The 20,592-nt window shown below is 42.3% G+C and overlaps 1 protein-coding gene across 8 annotated transcripts in view; it reads right to left on the bottom strand.

The window, feature by feature from the left end:
* pcloa (piccolo presynaptic cytomatrix protein a) overlaps positions 1 to 17,595 on the bottom strand; it is an 82,649-nt gene extending 65,054 nt beyond the window's left edge. For 6 of the 8 annotated variants that reach the window (XM_046335294.1, XM_046335298.1, XM_046335300.1 and 3 more), the window contains exons 1-3: positions 9,249 to 9,716; positions 5,670 to 6,708; positions 1,630 to 2,667 (exon numbers count right to left, since the gene is read on the bottom strand). In XM_046335294.1, coding sequence (XP_046191250.1) covers positions 1,630 to 2,667; positions 5,670 to 6,708; positions 9,249 to 9,457 — 2,286 coding nt within the window. In that variant the 5' untranslated portion in view covers positions 9,458 to 9,716. Of the gene's footprint in view, positions 1 to 1,629; positions 2,668 to 5,669; positions 6,709 to 9,248; positions 9,717 to 17,455 lie in introns of those variants that run through there. The other 2 variants (XM_046335299.1, XM_046335301.1) reach the window with 2 other exon arrangements.
* Positions 17,596 to 20,592: the final 2,997 nt, after the last annotated feature.

The following is a 20,592-nucleotide window of genomic DNA, read 5'->3' as shown; positions in this document are numbered from 1 at the left end:
AGTAGGTAAAGTAAGTGCCACCTGTGTAGTAATGAGGTAGTTACACTAGTAACAACCTTAGGGTACATAGTAGTATGTAGTAACTAGCTGTCTAAGCCAACACAAAGATACAAGATCTACCTCTATTTTAACTGTCCTTTGAAGTACTGTATGACATCACAGTGTATGTGTTTCTACATACAATAATGTTAAATAAACCTAAACGTAAATGATGAACTCCACAGGAAAATGGAGAGCCTTTTCAGTGACGTTGTTTCATAATGGAGTGGCGGCCATCTTGTTGGGCGTGGTGGTGGAGTCATGGTTCTCACCGTGTGACAAGGAGTTAGACTGCCTAATCTCCCCGGAACACCTTAAATAGACCAGTAGCGTGATTACTAAGGGAACTGGCCACACGCTACACCGCTAAACACTAAACTACCTACTAGCATAGGGAAGCTAGCATGTGAAGCTACGCCAAACCTGCCATCGCGTGAGCTCAACTATACCTGCTTTCAACACGTTCACTGCTTTCACTCAAGGTTGAACAACTTACACTGTGAGTAGCTCCTAAGCCGAGCCAGACATGGTCGATAACAAAGACAATCTAGTCACAGTTCAACCAAACATGCTATTATAATTGAGAAACCAACGCTACCCGTATTACACCCTATTGACCTGTCAACCAAAATATACAGCAGTTACACAGTAGACAAGCAATAAGTCGGCTACTGCTGTATTTTCCCATCAGAATACTGTTTGACAGTGAGCTTTGATTTGCTGAACTGAATGAAATTCTGTGCAGTTCTTCCATTAATATAATTTGACGACCCCATAAACCATCTGTTCTTGGGAACTGAATGTAAGTGATGTATGTTAATTCAGCGTCAATGGGACACGCCAGTAATAACACTCTATAACCTCCTTAGGAAGATGAGAAATTAAAGAGTATTTGGTCCCAATGACCACAGACACACACACACACACGCACGCACGCACACACACACACACACACACACACACACACACACACACACACACACACACACACACACACACACACACACACACACACACACACACACACACACACACACACACACACACACACACACACACACACACACACACACACACACACACACACACACACACGCCCCTCTCTTAGATTACAGAGTCAAGTGGCAGCCTTTTGAAGTGTAAATGTCGCTCAATAATGAGATGGCCATTTAAATGGCATTCATTTAGCCTTATTAACCTAGCCCCACAATGGCTTAGAGTTAGACTACAGGGCCGCTAGGAGGCTAGGGAAAGCTAAACGCATCAACCACAAACCACTCCCTCAAAGGTCAAACACGTGCAGCAGTCATGACCACCAAGACCGTGACCAACGTTCAGGTTCACTTACGGTAAGAGGGGTACCTTTAAACAGGGTGTCAATATTTGTGTCCTGATTACAATTACCAAATTGACTGCAGACGTGGTTTTTATATAGCCAGTGAGTGACTGAACAACATGGAGTGTACAGAAGACTGTAGCCCTAACCCACTTACTGTAACAATGGAAACAGCTGAAATCCTTGTATGGTTTGTGTACCTTTCAGCAGAACTGTTTCTATTTTAGCAGTAGTGAAAGCTGTACTGGTCTTACCTCACCGAGATGAGGTGTGGGGTTGAAGCCACACAGGTTACACACACTCTTCTTGCACTCAGTGCAGTTGCTGTAGTTAGGGGGGTCTGCCGATCCAACGTTCAGCTCCACCTTACACAGAGGGCAGTTTTCCTGGGCCCCCGATCCTGTGGCCGTAGTAAGCGGCTCCCCCGCTTTCAGAGGCTCCACGGAGGGATCTGCTTCTATGGACTTTTGGTCCTTCAGCAGGGAGACGGCACGTTTGGGGGCCTTCTTGGAGGCAGGTGGGGTGTCAGGGCTGTCTGAGTCGGGGGGGGACCCGGGAGCGGAGAAGGGAGAGTCCGGGGGAGAACCAAGGGGAGAACCCGGGGCAGAGAAGGGGGATTCTGGGGGAGAGCCGGCAGGAGAACCGGCAGGAGAATCGGCAGGAGAACCAGCTTTGTCATCCACAGAGTCCACAGAGTCCACAGAGTCGGTGGTCATGAGGTTGGTGGCCGAGCTCAAGATAGACGAGCCAAAGCCAAACATCTGGGAGGCAGCCGCTGGGGGCTTGGCTGTCTCAGTAAAACCACCGAACCCACTGAACATCTTTCCCGTCACCGACTCTGCTGTTTTTTGGGTACCAGCAGCAGCTTTGGCCCGATCAGGTTTGGCTGATCCAGTGAACCCACCAAAGCCACTGAACATTGTTCCCGTGATGGACTCGGCCGCCTGGGAGGCAGCGGCTGGAGGCTTGGCCACATCGGTGAGCCCCCCTAGGCTGATGCCCCCCAGGCCCCCGAAGAAGCTGGACTCCTGTTTACCTTTGGCCGGTGAGGGCTGGGGGCTGCCTTTCGGGGAAGATGGACCGGGGGATTTCTGTTTGGGTGTGGTTGGAGGGGTTAAGCCTCTGTCGGAGATGCTCTGCTGCTTAATCAGTAGATTGGGCTTCTTGCCATCTTTTCCAGGGTCTTTCCTTGAGGGTGAAGGAGGGGCAGAGCCCTTGCCCATCATAGGAGGGTCATCCATACCCCCCATAGCCCTCTGCATCTGGCAGTTGAGACACAGCCACTCTTTACCCTGAAAAGATACAAAACATGGTCAGACACACATACGACACACACATATACACACATGTACTGTATGGCCGGGACAGTACCAGTATCGCGATACTCATTAGTAAGGTGGCAAGGAAACAAAACACAAAGCGGATTTAACTTCTTTAGGAAAACAGCCCAAATGTTGGAAACAAATACCATTATGTTGTCACCCAGAGTGATATTTATTTAATTTCCAAGTTATAGAACACAATATTTTACATACAGCAGGTTTTTAAAGGACCAAACAGTATGTTCTGCTTTGTATTTTTATATTTGCCATGAAAACAGGTACACACACACACACACGCGCACACACACAATGACACGCACATGCACACACGCGCATGAGCACGCCCACACACACAAACACACACAATCCTTTCCTTTAAGTGAAACATCACAGTAATTCAGAGAAAAAAGCAACTTAATTAGTAAATTTCAATAACATGATTCTCTTTTCACACTGTAAATTGTTTTTCGCTCAGTTCATGAGGGATTTAAAAGCAAATTGAATGATTTATACTAATTACGTGTTGCAGTAACGGGAGCTGTATTTGCAGATCGTGGCAATTTGCAGAACCACCATTAAATGTACTATTTGACAAGGCTGCATTACAAATGGAATATTTCTCTAATTTGAGGCAAAAAAGTCATCATTACAAACCATTTTATTTGTTTAATTGGAGATGTTTATCGGTTGATTCATTCTTGAAATATAAGAAAAGTACTCTGATGAAAGTAGATGCATTTCATGGTTAGTTAGAAATGGGAAACAACTGTATTGATGCATCTGTAACACGTTATAAATATATCATTAGATACAGTATTCATACTGATTTCCTACATGATATATACTGTATGTTTGTTCTAAAGATGGAGTTTCGTCACATATCCTGACAACTAGCTTAGCTACAGTGTAATGTTTTTGTTCACTACACAGGACATGTCCTTGGTTACCATTGTCTACAACAAGAAACCCTACAAAAGAGGACAATATTGACATGGTTATTATCAGTGTCTTCTTGCATAGAACAACACTCACATTTCCATTCCCTCTTTGTGATTACCATGCTCAATAATTCTACCCCCAGAAAAAGAGATGCAAAATATGACCACTTTGTGATTCTGCTGTTTTATTTGATAGCGTGTGCAAAGATATAATTTTTTGAGAGGGGCACTGATGACCAAATATTTTAATTCATTATTTGTATTGTATTTTCTGTATATCTATAATAAATACGTTATATGGATAAGTATCAGATCACCTGCCCCCCTCAGTTTCAACAGGCATCATGCCTCGTGGGTGCATGGCTCGTGTGGTTGGTTACTGAAACCTGACATTGACCGGCGGTTGGAGGCTTCCTGTGCCCATGACATGAGTCACCTTGATAGCTTCCCCACTGTCCATATGGCCCCTCTGTCCCTCAAGCTGTGTGGCGTTAATATGAGGGGCATTTCCAGAGCTCGGCCTGACTGCATGGGCATCTCTGGAACGCTAAATGCTTAAAGGCTAATAAGAAAAAGGCTTTCGACTCTGTCAATCACCATATTCTTATCGGCAGACTCAGTAGCCTCGGTTTTTCGGATGACTGCCTTGCCTGGTTCACCAATTACTTTGCAGACAGAGTTCAGTGTGTCAAATCGGAGGGCACAGGGTTCAATTCTCGGGCCGACTCTTTTCTCTGTATATATCAATGATGTTGCTCTTGTATGCTCTAGTCGGCTGGCCCTCGCTACATATGCGTCGCCAGACCCACTGGCTCCAGGTCATCTACAAGTCCATGCTAGGTAAAGCTCCGATTATCTCAGTTCACTGGTCACGATGGCAACACCCATCCGTAGCATGCGCTCCAGCAGGTGTATCTCACTGATCATCCCTAAAGCCAACACCTCATTTGGCCGCCTTTCGTTCCAGTACTCTGCTGCCTGTGACTGGAACGAACTGCAAAAATCGCTGAAGTTGGAGACTTTTATCTCCCTCACCAACTTCAAACATCAGCGATCTGAGCAGCTAACCGATCGCTGCAGCTGTACATAGTCTATTGGTAAATAACCCACCCATTTTCACCTACCTAATTCCCATACTGTTTTTATACTGTTTTTATTTATTTACTTTTCTGCTCTTTTGCACACCAATATCTCTACCTGTACATGACCATCTGATCATTTATCACTCCAGTGTTAATCTGCAAAATTGTAATTATTCGCCTACCTCATGCCTTTTGCACACATTGTATATAGAATGCCCCTTTTTTTCTACTATGTTATTGACTTGTTAATTGTTTACTCCATGTGTAACTCTGTGTTGTCTATTCACACTGCTATGCTTTATCTTGGCCAGGTCGCAGTTGCAAATGAGAACTTGTTCTCAACTAGCCTACCTGGTTAAATAAAGGTGAAATAAAATAAAAATAAAATACTTTTAAAAGTTAAAAAATGCTAAAAAGGCTCATGCTAAAAATGCTAATGCTAAAAATGTCCATGCTTAAAAACTATCGCTCGGCTTCTTTAGATATGAGAATTAACTGTTGGTTTTGATTGATTCACCTTTTTTATGTATATTTTGTACTGTAATGGTGTACTGTGCTTCTCTTGTGAAGTTGAAATGTCATTTAGACATGCTGGGTGAATTTTGTACTAATAAACAGAAACAGAAACCGAAAACTGAAACTAATTCAAGGCTGGTTGTTGTATCTATGCAACTACATTGGCAGTAGACATTTAATTGAATGAAGTGTCTGTTACATCTGAGACAGAATGTGATGTGAAAAAACACCATATAATAGACCCTCAGTCAGCACAAACTACAGTACAAATACATTTTAAGGGTAAGCAGAGAGAGAGAGGAACAGCGATAAAGGAAGTGTGGGAAAATGGAAATACGGTGGAGAGAGAGAGAAAGGGTAGTATAAATATATACCAGAGAACAGGAGAAAGAGAGAGAGGAAGAAAGCAAGGTAGAGAAAGAGGGCATTCTCTTACCTCCGAGTCTGGGGGGCTGAATCCACATAGGCTGCACACCTGGTTCTTACACATGGTACAGTTGCTGAAGTTGGGCGGCTCCTTGGAGCCCACGTTGAGCTGGGTAGTCTTGCACAGCGGACACAGCCCACCTCCAGGTGGTTTACCAGGGCCTTGTGGACCAGGGAGACCCCCAGCTTTAGCTGGCCCGCCTGGCTGTGCACCGGGTCCAGGGGCTCCTTGCTGCCCTGGGGGCCCTTGACCGGGGCCAGGGGGTCTAGGTCCTTGCTGCCCAGGGGGGACTTGACCAGGTGGTCTGGGCCCTTGCTGCCCAGGGGGCCCTTGTCCGGAGACAGGGGGTCTGGGTCCTTGCTGGCCAGGGGGTCCTTGACCAGTGGGTCTGGGCCCTTGCTGCCCGGGGGGTCTGGGCCCTTGTCCGGGGCCAGGGGTTCTGGGCCCTTGCTGCCCAGGGGGTCCTTGACCAGTGGGTCTGGGCCCTTGCTGCCCAGGGGGTCTGGGCCCTTGTCCGGGGCCAGGGGTTCTGGGCCCTTGCTGCCCAAGGGGTCCTTGACCAGTGGGTCTGGGCCCTTGCTGCCCAGGGGGTCTGGGCCCTTGTCCGGGGCCAGGGGGTCTTGGCCCCCCCTGCTGGGGGCCCTTGCTGCCCGGCCCTGGGGGCCCACCTTGGGGCTTCTCTCCAGGCTTTTCTTCCTTGTCAAACAGGCCAAATGAGGGCATGTTGACCCCGGAGCCCATGGAGGTGACCTCGGAGGACATTGAGGACATTCCAGAGGACACCTGGGAGGTCATGGACGAGACAGCGTTAAGCGGGTTGGCCCCACTCAGGAAGCTGGAGCCAAACATGCCTGTTTTCTTCTCTGGGTCCTTAGGCTCCTGCCTGAATCGGGACTCTAAGAGGCTGAGGGACGAGGGACTGCGGCCAGGGGCCGGCCTGCCAGTGGGGCCCTCTCCAAACGCGTCTACGGTGCGACTCTTGCTAAGCCGAACAGAGGGTCCAACCCTTGGCTGCTGGGGCCGCTGCTGAACATCGGCCTCCGAGGGCCTGAGAGAGAGAGTGTGAGAAAGAAAGAAAGAAACAAACAAACAAAGAAAAGTCATTTGGTAGTACAAATGGAAATAGATGGTGTGTATACATTTCAATACTCTGTGACTTCCTTTCATTCCCTCCTTTCCTTAATCTATACTGATGTGACAGAGCTGGATAGGTGAAAGCAAATTTCCATAGGCTTCCACCATGTTGTTGCATTTTCAGATCAGCGAAGAGGAAGGAGAGGAGACAAGGAGGGGAAGCTACTTTACACTATCAAATGGCTGATATTTGCCGGTTGCCAAACTTAGAGATGAGACTAATTAAACACTCATGATCACCATCGCCACAGAAGAGCTCCTAAATACATCATTCAACACACATACAGACACATATGTATCCCAGATAAACAGATCTTCCAAACAACCAAATCATTAAGAATGATAATTGTTATATGACAACTCATCACTCAAATTCTACAGACATCTCAACAATCTGGTATGATGTGTTGTAATAACATCCTACTTAACTACAAGGCCTACATGAGATGTGGCTCTTTGGGGGTATTGAGCAATACTGTAGGCTAAATGCTCAATGATGAAATGCACTTAAGCCTCTGCCCGACACAACAAGCTAACCTTTCACCCCAAAACCATTGGACATAGGCCTATCATTGGCATAGCGAGCACAAAGCAAGCATACTACCAGCCCTAGGCTAGTGCTGATGGGAAAGTGAATAGCTCTGAATGGCATCTACAGTTGAGAGATCATGGAGATATAGGAGAGAGAGTGAGAGACAACTCAATGGGGTAAGATGAGATGGCCTTATTAGATCGAGCTGAGAGGCGGGATAGACAGCCTAGCCTACACTGCTGTCAGGTGCAACCCTGCTACTCATCAACTGAGATTGAACCTATCACGTAGATGATAGATAGATCAATGCCGAGCACGAAATAAGATCAAGCGGTTCAGGTTTGGAACAGTGAAGAGTCATTGTGAATTTGACCTGAAGGTAAAGCATGAATTACAGAGAAAAATAGCTTGCTATTTGAGGCCAACAGACCATAAGCTAATTGGTGTTTAAAAGGAAAACTCCACCCAAAAACTATCTTTTAGTATTTGTTTCATTTGTCCATTGTTGACATAGACTCAACATAGTTTGCTTGTCAGAAATTAAGTTATGTAACTTTCAAAATACAGAAATTATGCAAAACATAGCATCATATGATGCAAAATACATCACATGTGGATGATTTCTGTACTTTGAAAGTTACATATCTTGAAAAAACTTGATTGCTGACAAGCAAAACATTTTGGCACTATGTCAACAATGGACTAATGAAACAAATACCAAAAGATCGTTTTTGGGTGGAGTGTTTCTTTATGTGTCAAAAACAGCCCGCCAGTTCTGCTATTGGCAACTTTTGGTTTCAGCACCATGGAAAGCAACTAGCTCACAGACAGACCGCTCATCCACTTGACTAAATGCGCTTCCTTCCACAAGATGTTCGATATCTTTCCATTTACAAAATGAAATTCAAAACCCACTTTCAAGATGCAATAAGGGGAAATCAATGACTGTGATGGCATTTGCGATCGCTGTTCTATATATAGCCACATTAATATGTATGTATCCCCTCCCCCTATTCTGGCTTGGGTAATGATAACTGTTCTCACCAACAGAAGGAATTAGTGATAAGGACTTTGTGATAACGTGTATCGTGTGCCAATGTATATGTTAATGATATACTGGTGGGAATTGTTAGTCAATAGGGGACACACAGCCAGCGTCGGCCTGAATATCGACTCTTGACATATATTTGCAATAGAACCTATGTAAATACGAGTAGGCTATGATATATAATTGACAACATTGGAATGGTGATATAGAATGTTGGCACCGTGAGTGGAGAGGCTATTTGTTTGGGATGATAGCGTCCTTCGTGGAGAAAAATACAGTGGCTTGACAGAGTCATTTTTACCCAGGAGGCATTTCGTTTCTTTACAAACCCTGGTGTCTTACCACCGATTTTACAGCGGCTATCCTTTGATAATGGCACAATTAAACGATTTACGCAGTAATTCGCAAGCAAATAATTGTTACAAGAAATGATTTCAGTATCATACCATTTAGTGCATTCTAATATTTGATCTGATGCGGTATTGTGAACGAACTGACAAATTGTCCAGCATTTTAGCAGATGCTTTAAATTAATAAATTAAGCGAATTAACAATTTATGGTAAAAACAGCATTGATCTTATGGCTATCAATGCTTCAAGGCTATCTTTGTAAATGTCAATAACAATAACCACCTATCCCATTGTTGAATGGTATCATCTATCCCCATGGTAAATGTGAATGGGTGTGAACATGCATTCTCTTTTCCTGTGCATTCATAGTGATACACTGCTGACAAGCTGCAGTGCTCTGCCTAGTCAAAACACGGCACAAACACACGCCTTTCGTTCTCTTTCATGAATAGGCCCGTTAAATGACGGGGTACGGAGAGGAGTGGACATTTTAAAGTGCACAAAAATGCCAGTAAAATCCTGCCTTCGAGCGGGCGCGCCCCCGGGCTTGTTGGCTTGCGCCCTTGACATAGCCGCGGCGAGTTGCTTTCTGTCATCCTCGCTGAGTTGGCTCAGGTCCACCTGTGCCCCCGTGGAGGTCCGAATGAAGCCTCCTTTCCCGTCCGGTGCGAGCCCCTCCGGTAATCCAGCAAGCACCCCTTCGCCGCCTTCGAGGCTCGCTTCGTTCCCCATGATGGCCCCCTCACGCCGCCCCCCGTTTCGATTTCGACGCGACGCTCTGCGTTTCTAGCTCCAACGAACGTGGTGAAAAGCGGTGAAAACGAACCCCCTCGACTCTGCGTGCATCTCAAATTATTTGTCCATCTTTACATCGCCCTCTCCCTCGTTCTCTCAGTTCTGTGTTGATATCGCGCATCTCTTCTGTCGATGGACGACGGTTTTCCGTGCGGGTCTGTCTTCAGTTCTATCCTACTACACCACATCCTCTCCCTCTCTCCCTGCGCTCTCAAACGCGCATGTTCCGCTTCTGACAGGTGACAGAAGACTTCACTGAAGGAAAAAATGTAGGCTTTAAAGGGATCAACGTTAACCGTTAAACACATAACGTGTAGGCTACAGAAGAGCTCTTGTTAGTTCAAAGGGGCAAGTGTATTTCCCTTTACTCATTTGTAACCTTTACAACAATGACACGACCTAAGCTGCTGACTATTGATTTCTGTAATACACGACGTCCTAGTGACATTTTGGCTATTATGTAAATATCACGATGATCATGTAATCTCAAGGTAGGCCTACAATGAGTGGGTTCAAGTGTTTAGGCATCACACATCCAGATGTATACACACACACGCACACCTAAATGCCAGTGATATGCCATTATAGCATTGTAGTGCTCTGGGTCAAGTGTGCAGGTGTGCATGCTTTTGTTTCAGCCAAAACACCTCTTCAATATATTATCACGATTTTGATTGATTTAATTGAAACTACACCCCGCAAATCATGTAGTTCTCCACTACCGGACTGGTAGCATACAACCTTGCATCCCACTGCTGGCCTGCTTCTGATGCTAAGCAGAGTTGGTCCTGGTCGTTCCCTGGATGGGAGACCAGATGCTGCTGGAACTAGTGTTGGAGGGCCAGTAGGAGTCACCCTTTCCTCTGGTCTAAAAAAATATTAGATTGTGTAGGGTGCTGTCTTTTGGATGTGATGTTAAACAGTGGTCACTACAGATCCCATGGAAGAGTAGGGATGTTAACCCTGGCATTTGTTATTTTAGTTAACTAGGCAAGTCAGTTAAGAACAAATTCTTATTTACAATGACGGTCTAGTGGGTTAACTGCCTTGTTCAGGGGCAGAACGACAGATTTGTACCTTGTAAGCTCGGGGATTTGAACTTGTAACCTTTCAGTTACTAGTCCAACGCTCTAATCAATAGGCTACCCTTCCAATCTGGCATTCACACCTAATCATCCCCAGTTTACAATTGGCTCATTCATCCCTTGTAACTATTCCCCAGCTTGTTGCTGAGAATGTGTTCTCAGTCAACTTACCTGGTTTAATAAAATAAAATAAACTATCAGAGTTGGTGAACATGGGGCTTGGATGAGACTTCATTTCCCAGAGTGCATCACTATGGCTGGATCTGTTTATCTGCACTGAACCTCAATTAGCTGCTTTTTCCACTATTCAATCAAATCCTATTACCAGGTCTTTGGGGTGTTCTGGTACAGTTTGGATTCATGTACCAAGCAGAATAATGTTTATAGTTTGGACATTCATGTAGCATGTAACATGTAGCATGTAGCTAATCCTGGAAAAATGGAAACAGTTTTTTATTGAATAGGGCCCCTTGTGACTTGACTGATACACTAATACGTGTAAACAGTTTGGTATTTACTCCACATAAACAGTTTGGTATTTACTCCACATAAACAGTTTGGTATTTACTCCATGTAAACAGTTTGGTATTAACTCCACGTAAACAGTTTGGTATTTACTCCATGTAAACAGTTTGGTATTTACTCCACGTAAATAGTTTGGTATTTACTCCACGTAAATAGTTTGGTATTTACTCCACGTAAACAGTTTGGTATTTACTCCACGTAAAGAGTTTGGTATTTACTCCACGTAAACAATTTGGTATTTACTCCATGTAAACAGTTTGGTATTTACTCCACGTAAACAGTTTGGTATTTACTCCACGTAAACAGTTTGGTATTTACTCCACGTAAACAGTTTGGTATTTACTCCATGTGAACAGTTTGGTATTTACTCCACGTAAACAGTTTGGTATTTACTCCACGTGAACAGTTTGGTATTTACTCCACGTAAACAGTTTGGTATTTACTCCACGTAAATAGTTTGGTATTTACTCCACGTAAATAGTTTGGTATTTACTCCACGTAAACAGTTTGGTATTTACTCCACGTAAAGAGTTTGGTATTTACTCCACGTAAACAATTTGGTATTTACTCCATGTAAACAGTTTGGTATTTACTCCACGTAAACAGTTTGGTATTTACTCCACGTAAACAGTTTGGTATTTACTCCACGTAAACAGTTTGGTATTTACTCCATGTGAACAGTTTGGTATTTACTCCACGTAAACAGTTTGGTATTTACTCCATGTGAACAGTTTGGTATTTACTCCACGTAAACAGTTTGGTATTTACTCCACGTAAACAGTTTGGTATTTACTCCACGTAAACAGTTTGGTATTTACTCCACGTAAACAGTTTGGTATTTACACTGAATGTATTAATCTACATATAATAATCATTAAGTGGGTGCTTACATTTGTCCTATTTCACACATGTACAAGCATGAATTGGATTATTATTTTTTGCATATCCCACTCCCCCTGAGACAGGAATCAGCCATTATTGACAGCAACCCTAGAGCAAGTACGTTAAGTACATTGCTCAAGGGTACATCAGCAGAGTTTTCACCTAGTCTGCTTGGGGATTTGAACCAGCAACCTTTCAGTTACTGGCTCAACACTCCTAACCGCTAGGCTACCTGCCACCCAAACATGATGCCTAGTTTATGGGGAAAATATGTACCATTCTTTTAATTCGTAACATATGTATACATAATATTCTCCAAAAACATCCACAAGATGAAAACTATTTGTAGCTCAAGCGGAGTTCCACACTCACTTCCTCCACACACAGTGATTCTAATTCTGTATTTTAAGCAGGCACACCCTCCAGATCACTTATGATATGATATTATAGAGCGTCCACTGTGCTTTCCTTCAGTGGAATGCGCTGTCATGTGACGGTCAGTGCTTATTCACAGTTTACAGAGCTCCAGGCTGGATGTGTCCTCTGTGTACCCAGCTTTAGGCTCTCCCTCCCTGGGTAACAGCGGAGGAGAGGTCCTAGGGTGGGAGAGTCATTGCGGTGAGCAATTTCTCTACAGATATCTTGATATTGGCTGTGTTTCAATCCGAAAGATCCGTCGGCCTAAATTCATAGCCCTCGTGGATAGAAACAACTGGGTAGGTGTAATCACTAGATCCATCTAGTTCCCACCATATTGCATTTGACCTATCAGACCTGTGAAGGGGAGTGAACGAGGTCAGAGGGGAGGGAACATCCTCTTGGAATAAAACACAGCAATTAACTTTTACATTTACATTTAAGTCATTTAGCAGACGCTCTTATCCAGAGCTACTTACAAATTGGTGCATTCACCTTATGACATCCAGTAGAACAGTCACATCCAGTAACTTGTGTACTTGTGTTTATTATAGCAGTGGATGGTCATTGTGTTTATTATAGCAGTGGATGGTCATTGTGTTTATTATAGTAGTGGATGGTCATTGTGTTTATTATAGCAGTGGATGGTCATTGTGTTTATTATAGTGTTGGATGGTCATTGTGTTTATTATAGTAGTGGATGGTCATTGTCTTTATTATAGTAGTGGATGGTCATTGTGTTTATTATAGTATTGGATAGTCATTGTGTTTGGTATAGCAGTGGATAGTCATTGTGTTTATTATAGTAGTGGATGGTCATTGTGTTTGGTATAGTATTGGATAGTCATTGTGTTTGGTATAGTATTGGATGGTCATTGTGTTTGGTATAGGTATTAGTATAGCATTGTGATTATTATAGTATTGGATGGTCATTGTGTTTATTATAGTATTGGATAGTCATTGTGTTTGGTATAGGTATTAGTATAGCATTGTGTTTATTATAGTATTTGGATAGTCATTGTGTTTGGTATAGGTATTAGTATAGTCATTGTGTTTGGTATAGGTATTAGTATAGCATTGTGTTTGGTATAGGTATTAGTATAGTCATTGTGTTTGGTATAGGTATTAGTATAGTCATTGTGTTTGGTATAGTATTAGTATAGTCATTGTTAGTATAGGTCATTGTGTTTGGTATAGGTATTAGTATAGTCATTGTGTTTGGTATAGGTATTAGTATAGTCATTGTGTTTGGTATAGGTATTAGTATAGCATTGTGTTTGGTATAGGTATTAGTATAGTCATTGTGTTTGGTATAGGTATTAGTATAGTCATTGTGTTTGGTATAGGTATTAGTATAGTCATTGTGTTTGGTATAGGTATTAGTATAGCATTGTGTTTGGTATAGGTATTAGTATAGCATTGTGTTTGGTATAGGTATTAGTATAGTCATTGTGTTTGGTATAGTATTGGATAGTCATTGTGTTTGGTATAGGTATTAGTATAGCATTGTGTTTGGTATAGTATTGGATAGTCATTGTGTTTGGTATAGGTATTAGTATAGCATTGTGTTTGGTATAGTATTGGATAGTCATTGTGTTTGGTATAGGTATTAGTATAGCATTGTGTTTGGTATAGGTATTAGTATAGTCATTGTGTTTGGTACAGGTATTAGTATAGCATTGTGTTTGGTATAGGTATTAGTATAGTCATTGTGTTTGGTATAGGTATTAGTATAGCATTGTGTTTGGTATAGGTATTAGTATAGTCATTGTGTTTGGTATAGGTATTAGTATAGTCATTGTGTTTGGTATAGGTATTAGTATAGCATTGTGTTTGGTATAGGTATTAGTATAGCATTGTGTTTGTATAGGTATTAGTATAGGTATTAGTATAGTATAGTCATTGTGTTTGGTATAGGTATTAGTATAGTCATTGTGTTTGGTATAGGTATTAGTATAGTCATTGTGTTTGGTATAGGTATTAGTATAGTCATTGTGTTTGGTATAGGTATTAGTATAGTCATTGTGTTTGGTATAGGTATTAGTATAGTCATTGTGTTTGGTATAGGTATTAGTATAGTCATTGTGTTTGGTATAGGTATTAGTATAGTCATTGTGTTTGGTATAGGTATTAGTATAGTCATTGTGTTTGGTATAGGTATTAGTATAGTCATTGTGTTTGGTATAGGTATTAGTATAGTCATTGTGTTTGGTATAGGTATTAGTATAGTCATTGTGTTTGGTATAGGTATTAGTATAGTCATTGTGTTTTTGGTATAGGTATTAGTATAGGTATTCATTGTGTTTGGTATAGGTATTAGTATAGCATTGTGTTTGGTATAGGTATTAGTATAGTCATTGTGTTTGGTATAGGTATTAGTATAGTCATTGTGTTTGGTATAGGTATTAGTATAGTCATTGTGTTTGGTATAGGTATTAGTATAGTCATTGTGTTTGGTATAGGTATTAGTATAGTCATTGTGTTTGGTATAGGTATTAGTATAGTCATTGTGTTTGGTATAGGTATTAGTATAGTCATTGTGTTTGGTATAGGTATTAGTATAGTCATTGTGTTTGGTATAGGTATTAGTATAGTCATTGTGTTTGGTATAGGTATTAGTATAGTCATTGTGTTTGGTATAGGTATTAGTATAGTCATTGTGTTTGGTATAGGTATTAGTATAGTCATTGTGTTTGGTATAGGTATTAGTATAGTCATTGTGTTTGGTATAGGTATTAGTATAGTCATTGTGTTTGGTATAGGTATTAGTATAGTCATTGTGTTTGGTATAGGTATTAGTATAGTCATTGTGTTTGGTATAGGTATTAGTATAGTCATTGTGTTTGGTATAGGTATTAGTATAGTCATTGTGTTTGGTATAGGTATTAGTATAGTCATTGTGTTTGGTATAGGTATTAGTATAGTCATTGTGTTTTTAGGTATTAGTATATTGTGTTTAGGTATTAGTATAGTCATTGTGTTTGGTATAGGTATTAGTATAGTCATTGTGTTTGGTATAGGTATTAGTATAGTCATTGTGTTTGGTATAGGTATTAGTATAGTCATTGTGTTTGGTATAGGTATTAGTATAGTCATTGTGTTTGGTATAGGTATTAGTATAGTCATTGTGTTTGGTATAGGTATTAGTATAGTCATTGTGTTTGGTATAGGTATTAGTATAGTCATTGTGTTTGGTATAGGTATTAGTATAGTCATTGTGTTTGGTATAGGTATTAGTATAGTCATTGTGTCATTTGTTTGGTATAGGTATTAGTATAGTCATTGTGTTTGGTATAGGTATTAGTATAGTCATTGTGTTTGGTATAGGTATTAGTATAGTCATTGTGTTTGGTATAGGTATTAGTATAGTCATTGTGTTTGGTATAGGTATTAGTATAGTCATTGTGTTTGGTATAGGTATTAGTATAGTCATTGTGTTTGGTATAGGTATTAGTATAGTCATTGTGTTTGGTATAGGTATTAGTATAGTCATTGTGTTTGGTATAGGTATTAGTATAGCATTGTGTTTGGTATAGGTATTAGTATAGTCATTGTGTTTGGTATAGGTATTAGTATAGTCATTGTGTTTGGTATAGGTATTAGTATAGCATTGTGTTTGGTATAGGTATTAGTATAGTCATTGTGTTTGGTATAGGTATTAGTATAGTCATTGTGTTTGGTATAGGTATTAGTATAGTCATTGTGTTTGGTATAGGTATTAGTATAGCATTGTGTTTGGTATAGGTATTAGTATAGTCATTGTGTTTCAGTTGAACAGAACAGCCTTCTGTGTGTTTCAATTGTAAACATAGGAGGTAGTAGACTCCTCCTCTCTCAGTAGTGTCTCTCTCCTCTCTCTTGATCTTTCCATCACTTTCCCTTCTCCTCTCCATCGTGTATCTCTCTCTCTCACTCTCTCACTCTCTCACTCTCCCTTTCGTTTCCTCTATTCCTCCTCCTCCCCTATCTCTCACTCATCCCCTCCCTCTCTCTCCCCCCCCTCCTTCCTCTCCCTGGTGGTGACAGTGTGTTTGTAGATGGAGGTGTGTTTTAGTCAGGCGCTGGGTGCTGTCTCCAGTGATAAACTATGGTATTGAACAGAGAGCCTTCCCCACACTGGGCTGGCCACTGGAGCGAGCCCTAATGGCCTCTAGCCTGTGGAGCGGAAACAGCCCATACACACACACACACACACACACACACACACACACACACACACACACACACACACACACACACACACACACACACACACACACACACACACACACACACACACACACACACACACACACACACACACACACACACACACACAGGCATACACCCTACACACACACACACACACACACATAAGCATGCAGACACTGGTGTACACACTCATACACTGACACACACTATTTTGCATACATGTATACACACTGTGTGTGTGTGTGTGTGTGTGTGTGTGTGTGTGTGTGTGTGTGTGTGTGTGTGTGTGTGTGTGTGTGTGTGTGTGTGTGTGTGTGTGTGTGTGTGTGTGTGTGTGTGTGTGTGTGTGTGTGTGTGTGTGTGTGTGTGTGTGTGTGTGTGTGTGTGTGTGTTTCTAAGCCAGGGAAGAATGTAATGGAATCTGGTAACCAGATCACACACACTGGGCTGTGTTCATTACATTTTAATACACACCTGAGGGCCAAATGTGACTCACTAGTCGTTCACAGTGAAACTAGTTTCATTTCAGTCTGAGCTATCCAAAATAGTTCCAGATGATTTGTACAATATTAATAGAAATGCTATAATATATATTTCACATAGTAAGGGATCCATATCAAATAGATTTCTCTTACCAAAAAACAAGACAAGAATAAATATGTAGTGATACAATTCCTACCACTGAAATCCTACAGTAAGTGTTCACTGAAATATGCAACCAGTGAACATCCAATCACCAGCCTTGGCAATTCCAAGGCAAATCCCTCCCACTCTGCAGCAACAGGTGTCAGAATCAGAAAGTTAGTTTCATAAAGAGAGAGAAGCAGTCACATACCTTTGTCAGGGTGTATATCCTGTGTCTGTGTCCTCTACTATCCACTCTGAGAACAGGTTCCTCAGTGGTTTCTCAGTAGCACTAGCCCTGCGAGCGGAGCGATGTTTAACCAGAGGTTTATTAGTCCTGAACCCTTTCTATTCTTCTGACCGCTGACCAGAGAGAAGCCCTGAACTAAACATATTCTTAAAGGAACAGTGTACTCTATCTCCTTCTCTCTTTCTCAAGACACACCTCATAATCCTCTTTACTCTGAGAGGTAGGCCAATCACGAACTATACTATAATCTGTTGTTGTACACCAGCAAAGTTCAGCCTGTCACTCAGACGACTCCGACTAGGGGTCAAATTCCACCTTTAATCTGGTAAAATTACATCAATCTGCAGATCTGATTGAACTGAAAAGGGATTGTACACAAGTCGGAGAAACAACTTTGCTCATGGTAAAAAACCATCAGTCAACTCCTAAAGCAAACACCACTGAACATCCCAACATGAGTAATACCGCTAGGGCGTATTTCAAGACATGTATACAACATGCATACTACTGCGTTCAAGCAGCTCGCTGTCAACAGATTACTGCATCTTTTCCTCTACAATGCCTAGACAGCCTTCTGGTTACATAACATATCTATCTAAACTCGTTGTTCCTCGCACACTTCATCCTGACAAACTGATTTACAGAGCTCTGGGTCCTATTTTTTAGGCACCAAACAAGAGAAAACAGAATGAAAAAGGGAAACTAACTTAAGCTTGTCCAAAACATTTTGCAACGGTGTGTCCTAATGAATATGACAATGTTTTGGTGAAGTAGGATGACGTTGCCCCTAGACACTGACGCTCGACGGTCAGTTTAGCGTTTTCCTCATAATTGTCAAGGTAGGGTTGGAGAAGGGTAAGCTGATAGATCTGCAGATCAGGACATTCAGGCCTTGTCTGCCAGGATTTGTTTTGGTGCTCTGACCTCACCAGGAGGGTGAGGCTGATTAATAAAGGACATCAGGTTCTTCTGTTCTTAACGGGATTGACAGGTCAGAGAAGTCCCTGGTCGCATTACCCTGTTCGGATGTTGCATGCAGCAACCAATGGTTGCGTGCCATGTCATCGACCATGTCATCGACTGCCAGATTACTATAACAAATGATGTGTTTAGTTGATACATAAAATACTTATTAAGGCGTCGTAAGATCTGTCAGGAGTCAGCAATGCGTCTTAACCATTGGTTTCTCATCCAATGATGAAGGTAAGGGTCAGCAAGACCCATAGTCCATCATGACCCATAGAATTGGCTGATCCTAGATGGGGCAGTAATACACTTTTTACACTATTGAGCTGAGCTATACTGTTTCAGCGTGGGTACACACCCACCATGGCTGCTGGAACCATGTTGGAAAGGGAAAGAAGTCAGCTCAGTACAGTTCAGTTAGGCATGAAGGTGTGAACAGGGTCTATTATCACTGCCTTTTATCTGTCTTCTCAATTCACTCACTCCAACAAATTTGCATTGAACCTTTATTTAACTAGGCAAGTCAGTTTAGAACCAATTCTTATTTACAATGACGGCCTAGGAACAGTGGGTTAACTGCCTTGTTCAGGGGCAGAACAACAGATTTTTTTTACCTTGTCAGCTCTGGGATTCGATCGAGCAACCTTTCAGTTACAGGCCCAATGCCCTAACCACTAGGCTACCTGCTGCCCCGAATGCTTAAATGAACTCCCTCTTCCCATTCTCCTTCCTCTCATCGCCATCTCCTCCTTCTTGTCCCTTTCTCCCTTTCTCTCCTTCTCTCTAACCCCTCCTATCTTCCTCTAACTGCAGAAGGATTCCTCAAATCAGTTAACATTTCCAGACTAATATAGTGATGTAGCAACACCATCAAATTATTCAACTGTAGTGAAGTGGGAGGAGTTCCTTGACAACTCACTGTGTAATCCTTCAGAGGGGGGGAGCAGACCTACAGAGAGTGTGAGAGAGAGAGAGAGAGAGAGAGAGAGAGAGAGAGAGAGAGAGAGAGAGAGAGAGAGAGAGAGAAGAGAGAGAGAGAGAGAAACAGAGAGAGAGAGACACAGAGAGATAGAAACAGAGTGTGTGTGTGTGAGAGAGAGAGAGAGAGAGAGAGAGAGAGAGAGAGAGAGAGAGAGAGAGAGAGAGAGAGAGAGAGAGAGAGAGAGAGAGAGAGAGAGAGAGAGACAGAGAGAGGGAGACAGAGAGAGACAGAGAGAGAAAGAGAGAAACAGAGAGAGGGAGACAGAGAGAGAAAGAGAGAAAGAGAGAGAAACAGAGTGAAACAGAGAGACAGAGACAGAGAGAGAGAGACAAAGAGAGACAGAGAGAGACAGAGAGAGAAAGAGAGAGAAAGAGAGTGAAACAGAGAGACAGAGAGAGACAGAGAGAGAGAAAGAGAGAGAGAGCAAAAGGAAGAGAAAGGGGTTCCCTCCTTCATTTGTGCTCTCTCTCTCACACACCCCGTTGTGAATCCCTAGCAACACCTATTGTTAGGGAAGTGCGTCACAGGTGGTGATGTCACTGTAACAAGGCCGGTCCACTTGGTACAGATTAGGAGGAGGAAGGTGGAGAGAAGGTGATTAGCCAGGCTTGTAATAGATGAGTCACACTGAAGGACACACACACATACACACACAGGCAGAAAAAAAACATACATACACACACACATACACACAGACACACACGCAGACACACACGCATACAAACAAAGAAGGCAAAAACACACACCTACGTACAGGTCTACATACTGTATATTAATTCAAAAACATTATAAACATTGCGGTAAACATTCAAGGTGAAAGACACACCGAACACATTCAAAACAACATGGGTTTTGACTACAGCAAATTAAGGATTCTTTGAGTGCAGTAATCTCGCCAGGGCAAAACCAAACCATACAAACTCCAACGCAACTCAAGTCTCTGACATAACTTTCTCAAAATGAACTCCCCAAGCAGTTGTTCTGTAGTCTGGTCCCAGATCTGTTTGTGCTATCTTGCTATATGATTGTCACTCATTGTCACACCAACAGGCATGTCCTTCCACTTAAAGGTCAACTTTGGGCACCAAAAACGGTCCAAGTCTGCCTCTTTCTCAATTTTCAAACCAAAATGGGGTGTGCCTTTGGTGGT

This window comes from Oncorhynchus gorbuscha, unplaced genomic scaffold, assembly GCF_021184085.1.
Source record: "Oncorhynchus gorbuscha isolate QuinsamMale2020 ecotype Even-year unplaced genomic scaffold, OgorEven_v1.0 Un_scaffold_700, whole genome shotgun sequence".
Lineage (NCBI taxonomy): Eukaryota > Metazoa > Chordata > Actinopteri > Salmoniformes > Salmonidae > Oncorhynchus > Oncorhynchus gorbuscha.
Note: the sequence above shows the minus strand (reverse complement) of the source record. Positions and strands in the feature narration are given on the sequence as shown.